This window comes from Zeus faber, assembly GCF_960531495.2.
Source record: "Zeus faber genome assembly, chromosome: 20".
NCBI classification, from domain to species: Eukaryota; Metazoa; Chordata; class Actinopteri; order Zeiformes; family Zeidae; genus Zeus; species Zeus faber.
The window spans coordinates 5311454-5319656 of NC_137207.1; the positions used below are offsets into that span (position 1 = coordinate 5311454).

Sequence of the window (8203 nt, forward strand, 5' to 3'; positions counted from 1 at the left end):
TTCGCCGGAGGACCGCGCTTTGAATAAAGTTTTGGGGCGTCGCGTCGTGACGTGGACAGGCGAGGCGCGCGTTGCGCATGCGTGCCTCCCGCAACACGTGGAGCCGTCGGCATGGCTGGAGCCACGCAGGGTCTGGCGTTGGACCGGGATCAGGTGATTAAAGTCTAATGACGGCGTCGTAAATCACAAGAACTGTGTGTTATTCCTGTTAGTGAAAGTTATTTCGCATTGCAACCATAAAGGGTTGTCCGTCGTAGGCAAGGGGCTCAATGCTCATCTAACTCGTTAGCATGTTAGCTGCTACTGCCGCGAATGAAGTCGATTAAAGGTCCAGAAAAGGGGTGAAATAATTGCTTTTGCTACGTGAACTTATGTAATATGTCAGCGTGTAAGATATGGTGTTTTTACGTGTGTTCATAGGAATAAATTAATGAAACGAGTAGCACAGTAGTATGATGAAAATACGTTCACTTCGTGCTCATTTTCAGAAATCTCGATCATTTCATGAATGTTACCGTGGTTGTTTATCATTTTTATTTTCTTATCTATTATTTCTTACATATCTGGGCGGGGACACTCAACCTAATACGCCTTTTTGTTTTATTATTATTATTTTTTTATATTTCATATACGTGTTTACCAGGTGAAGAAGGCCGTCCAGGCTCTGCAGGCTTTCCTGGAGTCCAAATTCGCCTCCAAGACGCTGTTCCAGGATGACACCCAGCCGGTCAGCCTCCTGTTCACCCTGTGGAAGATCCCCAGAAAGCAACAGACCATCCGCATGTGAGTCCCGTGACGACCGGGGACAACTTAAATTAAAACCCGAGGTCCGTGAAAGCAGTCTCCAGAGCCTTGTGTTTTCCGTCCTCAGCCCCTTGCCCCACAACCAGAGAACAGACGTGGACGAGGTTTGCCTTTTCACCAGAGATGAGCCCAACATGACACCCGATCAGACGCAGAGGTTTTATAAGAGACTGCTGCAGGAGAAAGGCATTCAATGTGTCCCCGAGGTACTCCACTAATCTGTAAATCAAATGGTATTTATGAATATATTATAATGAAGCTCACTTTTGGGAATTGGGTGTTGTAGTCCTCAACGTCCTCCTAGTTTGAGTTTTACCAATGTTAATATAAAGATAATTACCGACTGAAGTTTTAGCTGTGGGTAGAGTAGGGTTCTTACTTCGGGTGCTTGAATTTTGTCCTCAGAAATTTAAGTATTTGAAATGTGAAAATAGCCTGTTTTGTGCTGAAGTGCTTGAAAAGTGCTTGGAAAAAACCTGCAATCATTGAGAACCTGTGATATTCCCCCAGGTTTTGTTATTCACATTGTAACGTAATATAACATTTTCTGGAATAGCTTTTACGACGGGTTATGCCGGAGAAATGTGAATTTAATCCAGCATTGTTTGAAATGGACACTTAATAATAGTAGATGACAATGACATTAAAAATATATATAGATAATATAAATAGACAATGAGATTAAGATTATATTTTAATTTATAAAGATTGCATTGAAAATGTACGCAGGTACTCCCCTAACGACCTACCTGTTTAGTGACCATTCAGACTTACAACCAGCTCTCTGACCAGTCTGTGTTGTACGCTGTGTACAATACCGTGGCGTGCACAGCGTCTCAGCATCAAGCATCTCATCACATATCACATCACCCTTTATGTACTATATACACTGTATACATGTCATCTCATCACCATTTCAGTCTTGTTCCCACAATCTGTCAGTATTTACTTGTTTAGCATTCACAATGGCCACGCCCCCTTACCGTGAAATAACATGGGTCCTCGCTTATCGACCAAATACCATAGCGACCTGGTGGTAGGGACGGAACTTGGTCGTTAAGTGAGGAGTACCTGTATTTGTTTTGCGCGAAGCCCCTGAAAAACATTGTGCTTAAAATAAGTACTTGTAAGTCCCTGATTTTGTAATGCCAAAATTAATAAATTACAATTTCCCGGATTCTGGGAGGTGGACTGTGTTGTGGACTGTTGTCGTCCCGTACATTTGTTACACAAAAATATATGAAAGTTGTACAGCAGCACCCCAGCAAACCCTCTCCTCCTTGCTCGGTGTTGGACGAGGGTAATATCGGTGCCACAACCAATTTCAAAGCGTATCCAGATGGACCTTCTCTCAGTGGAGCCCGTCTCTATTACTTTGATACACTGCAGACGCCGTGCCACGGTTCCCTCACAGCCATGAAATATGCACTGTATCAAATGTGGAATTGTTTTGTTTTTCCCTGTTGGCGGAAATGCTATTATAGTAATATAATATATAAAATATATATAATTCTCAAGCCCCTTTCCCGCATGGAATCTGTAACATTGATGGATAAAAATATCCGACAAAGGCAGTAGGTAGTCAATACCAGATAGCCTCCTTTGCGGAACAGTCCCGAATGGAGTCTGTTCCCACATAGATGGCTGTCATGGATACATGACGTGGTCGCACGGGAGGTGTCTAATGTCACCCGAGACTAGGCATCAGAACCTGTTTAGTTCATAGAACAGTGCTTCTCCCACCCTGAGAGGGGACAGAGCCCCTGGACCCAATAACCCTAACCCAGTGTTATTAAATCAGTGTGATCATTTTGAACCTGTCCTACACTCTCTCCCTGTCCGCTCACTCCCTGTGGCTCAGTGCAGTGGTGCAGCCAGCCGGCCGGTCTGAGTTGCATTTTTAAGAAGAAAAAGAATAACAACAAAAAAACCTGTCTCCGTAGAAACTGCACGTGTTTCAGTTTCTCATCTTTGCAGCCGAGCTCCACGGTTTATATCAGACTCGTGATTTTACCGTGGGGAAAAAAATGTATTCCCAAAAACAAACATGTTTTTTTTTACTTTTTTTTTTAAATATTTGTACAAAATAAATATTTGTAAATATAACACCCCCCCCCATCCGTCCGTCTGGTCTAGATCATCCCCTATAAGATGCTGAAAACCGAGTACAAGGCCTTTGAGGCCAAGCGTCGGCTGCTGGGAAACTTTGACGTCTTTCTGTCCGACGCCCGCATCAGACGCCTGCTGCCCTCGCACCTCGGGAAGCACTTCTATGAGCGCAAAAGGTGAGAATTGCACTATTCATGCCTCGGCTGTTAGTGGAGATTTGGTCAATGGAACTTTGCTCTTATGTATATTCATTTAATCTTTACCCCCCCCCCAGCGAGCCCTTGTCCGTGAACCTGCAGAGCAAACAGCTGGCCCGTGACATTAAGAACCTCGTTCAAGGCACCCGCATCAAGATCAACAACAGAGGCTGCTGCTGGTAAATAAATCCATTATCCATCGTATGCTTCTTTTGCTTTTTCAAGAGTATTTCCAGAGTTAAATTCCCCTTACAACCGCCTCAAAGGGGTTGTGGGAGGGACAAACAAACTAATACGCTTGAGCTCTACTGGATTGGTACTAATGTTTTGGGTGACAAGTTACGTTACATAAAGCAAAAAAAAAAAATTGGGGGTTTAATTAATTGACATTATCATATGAGTACCTCAGCCCCCAATTTAAATGGCGGTTTTGTCGTCAAGGTTTTCGAGGCGGTCGAGGAACCGCGATGGCCCGAGACTCAACGCCACAGTCGCCTTTTCAACTCGCAGCCCATACATGGCCTCAAAAAATGTTCTTTCTCCTTCTTGCCTTTAGCATGGCTCGCATCGCCCATTCTGGCATGACCACGGAGGAGATAACCGAGAACATCGTGGCTGCGGTCAAAACCGTAGTGGCCAAGCTGCAAACGGTGAGTCGGCCGTCGTACGTTCTCCTCTGATCTTGGTGTACTCACTGTGAAGCAGGTCCCTTGTTGGCTCTGGCTGAACAAGGCACTTTGTCTCCCCACATTTAAAAAAAATAAATAAATATTTAGAAGGGACCGGTCATGAAGATCATCCACTTGAAGAGCGAGAAGTCAGTGGCCCTGCCCATCTACACCTCTGACCTCAGCCACCTCGCCATACTAGAGGAAGCGAAGAGACTGGCCTGCTCCAAGGACGCAACGCTCAAGGTGTGTTGTGTATGCATGCGTCCATCTTTTTGGGGTTGAGTTTGGGGCGTCTCGTTGTCTTTTTTATCCTTGCCAGTACAAGTATAGAGTAGTTTATTGAGTAGTATCTATTGTTCATATTGTACAGAAGGCAATTGTTTCTTGGAAGCATAAGCAACAAAATCCTTCAGGTACTTTCAGTTTTACTTCCTCGTCTACCCCCAGTCGGCTTCCTGTACATTTGTTACTCAACAGGATTTGTTACATTTTATATAAAAGTTGTACAGCCGCACCCCAGCAAACCCTCTCCTTCTTGCTCAGTGTTGGACGAGGGTAATATCGGTGCCACAGGAAATTTCAAAGCATATCCAGATGGACCTTCTCTCAGTGGAGCCCGTCTCTATAACTTTGATACACTGCAGACGCCATGTCAGCGTTCCCTCACAACCCTGAAATATGCACTGTATGAAATTGGGAAGTGTATTTGGGTGTTTTTGGGGGGGGGGCGTTGTCTGGTTGTCTCTTGGTGATGCTTCTGTATTTGAACAGCGGCGAAAAGCCAAAAGGGGGGACGGCGCGAAAAAAACGGATGCAACTACCGACGAGGAGCCGGAAAACAAGCAGAACAGTGACGACGAGGAGATGCCACAGCTGGTTCCCATGGCAACGCCAGTCAAAAAACCCAAACTGGAGGTCTGTACAGCAGCTGCAAAATCTTTATTTTCCATTACTTCCCCATTAAAGCCATTTGCGGGGTTGTTTTTAAGGACAAGACTTTTATTTGTCTTTTTTGCTCGCCAATGACATATTTCTGACAAATACTATACAAGTTACACTTTATTAATCCCTAGTCACATGTTTGTGATATACTGTGGTTCAGTAGAATTTAAATCTTTAAGCCCTCTCAGCCTTCCAATTGCGAGCATCAATCTCTTTAAGATTTTTTTTAAGTGCATTTATATAGTAAAGTAAATAAGAATGTTATTTATGAAATGTTTCAAGAACTAAGGAGATGTTAGTGAAGTCGTTCATTCTGTCTCTCACAGAAGCCGAACACGCAGAAGACTCTGGAGAAAGCGCCCAAAGCCGCCGGACAGAAAGTTCCACTGGGGAAAGCAAAGCGGACCAAGAAAGCTGCCAAGATCACCTCTCAGAAACCCAAAAGAAAAGTATCGAAAGCAAAATGATGCAGCACTCTCCTCCCCTCTCTCAAACATACGTGCGTGCACCCGCATCTTGGCTACATGGACTTTTGACAATATGAATATACCCAAACATCCTCTTTTATAAATATCTTATGTTTTGTCTTTGTTTTCCCTCCAAAATAAAAAACTGTGCCCTCATGCTTGAGCGGCCATATCTGATGACATGGCTGTTGATAATGGGATTAAACTGTTGATTTGCGCAGCTGCTTCTGAGTTTTTGCACAAAAATACTCTGAGTATAAACTCTGTGATAAACTATATTTTCTCTGCTTTGTTTATACTTTTTTTTTAACTTTTTGTTTTTAAATTTGCATCAAAATGGATTCTGTTGTGAGGGAAGTACAAAGAAAGTACACAAGAGGCTTAGTATTTGTCAAACATTAAACCAGAAATGGACAATTGAAATGGCGACTTGAGCCATATTTCCCAAAGCCATCTGACTAAGTGATGGGGAAAGGTGAGCTTGTCTTGAACACAGAGCTGTAATCCTGGCTGGAACTAAGGAATTAGTGCAACTGAAAAAACACTGGAATAGACTATACGGTCCAAAAAAAAGTGGTCAACATCAAGTGGATTGTCCATTCATCCACATCCACGCTCTGGGCTGAGTGGGCGTTGCAGGTCTGAAATTACAGGTGGTGAATGTTGCCCAAAGAGATGATTTAGTCTGACTATCCTGGTGAGATGCGACAGCTACTTTAGTGACAAAAGGGGAGAAAATGTACATGGCTATCTGAAAATTCGAAGCTTGGTGTTTGTTTAGCTTTTCCAAGAGTCGTCTGAGGTCATTTGGGGAACAGGGCCCAACCTGGGATTTCCAGAAAATCACACACAGACCATGGAGGTATGGGGGAACCTTCGTTTTTCTATTGCTCCACATTGCTCACTTCCCTCGGGCGAAGTTTGTGCCCGGGTGCTCTGGAAGTGCCTGGCTGGCTACAACTACTTTCACAAGCCCATCATTGCCATGGGGATGGGATGTCTCGTATGCACGGTGGGAACCCTCCTGCCGCACTCCTCAGGGAATACGGTGACATCTCTATTTCGGGCTGGTGTTCATTGTGGTGTGGATGCCCATACTGAAGGAGAAGCTCAGAAGAAAGGGCCCGGGAACAGCTCTCTGGACAGTGTGTGAGGAGGTGAAAACAGCTCATTTTGGCAAACTTGTCAGAATTATATTAGTTTTTTACGATCGCTTGACATTTTATTGCACTGCCGTCAAAGCCAGAAAACCACGTCATTATGTTTCACAGGTGATAAGAACTAATGGTCCTTGAACGTTGAACCGTATTGCCACACAGCTCTTTGAATTGCGTCCATGAGGCGGTGAGCGACCACACTGGTACATTAGATGTCCAACCCTCAACACCACTTGCTTTTGCTGGTTTAGTTGGTTCCTACATTCAGGAAAGTCTTTCGAGGGACGACAGAGGGGACTGGATCCCCCCGTCCCACCATGTCAACGAGCGTGCAGGTGGAGGCGGTCATGGAGAGGCAGTACCGGGGAGTGGGCCGCTGCAAGTGCTCCTTCTGGTTTGCGGTGGCCCACGACGTACTGGGGGTGCTGATCATGCTGGTCGGGATGTTCGGGGGCCTGGCCATCCACGACCTGTTCATCTATGGCGGGGCCATCGTCATCTTCTTCAGCCTGATCTGGTGGGTGTTCTGGTACTCGGGGAACATCGACGTGCCGCCGGCGGAGCTGGAGGACGACGTGGGCACGAAGAAGCTTAAGAATCGCGGGCTGAGCGGCATGGTGAGGCGGGTGTCCACCCGGCTCTCCGGCGGGATCAGGAACTCGTTCCGGAAGGGAGGCAGAGGGGCCGCCGGAGAGGGCCCCGAGGCACCGCAGCATAAAGACAACAGGGCGTCGGCGGCCGGCCAACAGAGAACCACAGATATGTCACTCTACACTATCTCTGAAAACACCACCGTGTCCTAATCCGAAGGAGTCGCGTGGGAAAACTCAGACGATGTGATCCAACAGCTCACTATTACCAGAACTCGGCGAAAATGCGATTATGGCTTCATTACCATGGTTCTCGTTTTGAAAAAGCACTTAGTTCTGCATGAAGAGATTGAGTGCATTCAGCAATTGTTTGGGCAACATCAAAGTCCGCTTTGGGGAGGGATCCACACGTTATCTGGTAGATAAGATATCAACTTCGCACGGAGACGCAGCAGAAGCAAAATGCACTTTTTTTGTCGACAGTTGTGTTTGCACCCTTTGCGGACTGTGGACCCAGTGATTCGGAAGTGAAAATATAACCGTAACGGCAGGGATGATTTGTCATGGGGGTCAGATCTCAAATGAAATGTCTAAGAGTGCTCAACAAGAAGACAAGAAGAGGCCACGTGCCCAATTGCTGTTCCAGTTTTTCCTGGACCTGATTAACTGAAAAACTCTTATGATGTTTATGTTTTCTGTGTAAATGTTGTTCGGTTCTTTTTGGTATTTCTGGAGCTTTATAGAGCTTGTTGTGCGTAATCACCGGACTTTGGTACACAGTCAATGATCCCGGATGAATGCTTGACAGGAAGAAGACACTTTAAAATGCAGCCAGATAGAACTGGTGCATGGATATTTGTTTATACCCCGCTCTATCTCTGTAAGGTTCATTCACTGAATGTATCATCATTGTTCAATATTTATTGTCAAATAAAGTGCTTTTATGCACCACCTGTTTCTATCGGAATCAGCATCAGAATCAGTTTATTATACAAGATACATGTTCATATACAAGGAATTTTTCAATGCTGTGGATTGGTGCGTGTCTCTACAGACAATTAGGATATAATATATTACAGTCTGAAAAATAATGATATAAAACAAAAAATGGGCAAATATACAGAAATAGTCAAATATGTAAAAATATACAGAATACACAAATGGTGCATACAGTATATATCTATTGATATAGCGTATAAATTACTATTACCATGTACTTGCAAAATTGTACATAATACATAAGTACATAATAATATATTATGTTAT

At 44.5% G+C, this 8203-nt stretch overlaps 2 protein-coding genes across 2 annotated transcripts; both read left to right on the plus strand.

The window, feature by feature from the left end:
• Window positions 1-64: 64 nt before the first annotated feature.
• Window positions 65-5410, plus strand: rsl1d1 (ribosomal L1 domain containing 1). Its single transcript, XM_080020872.1, has 9 exons — window positions 65-153; window positions 644-783; window positions 872-1010; window positions 2941-3089; window positions 3188-3289; window positions 3667-3760; window positions 3887-4024; window positions 4553-4696; window positions 5050-5410. Exons 1-9 carry the CDS (start codon window positions 112-114, stop codon window positions 5188-5190), a joined length of 1089 nt encoding a protein of 362 aa, XP_079876998.1. The 5' UTR covers window positions 65-111; the 3' UTR covers window positions 5191-5410.
• A 1254-nt stretch (window positions 5411-6664) lies between these two features.
• On the plus strand, window positions 6665-7150 carry LOC307246144 (transmembrane protein 238-like; the record flags this gene model as incomplete). The annotated part of the gene is made up of 1 exon (XM_080021956.1): window positions 6665-7150. The coding sequence occupies one exon, from the start codon at window positions 6665-6667 to the stop codon at window positions 7148-7150; it is 486 nt and encodes a 161-aa protein (XP_079878082.1).
• Between the last annotated feature and the right edge of the window lie 1053 nt (window positions 7151-8203).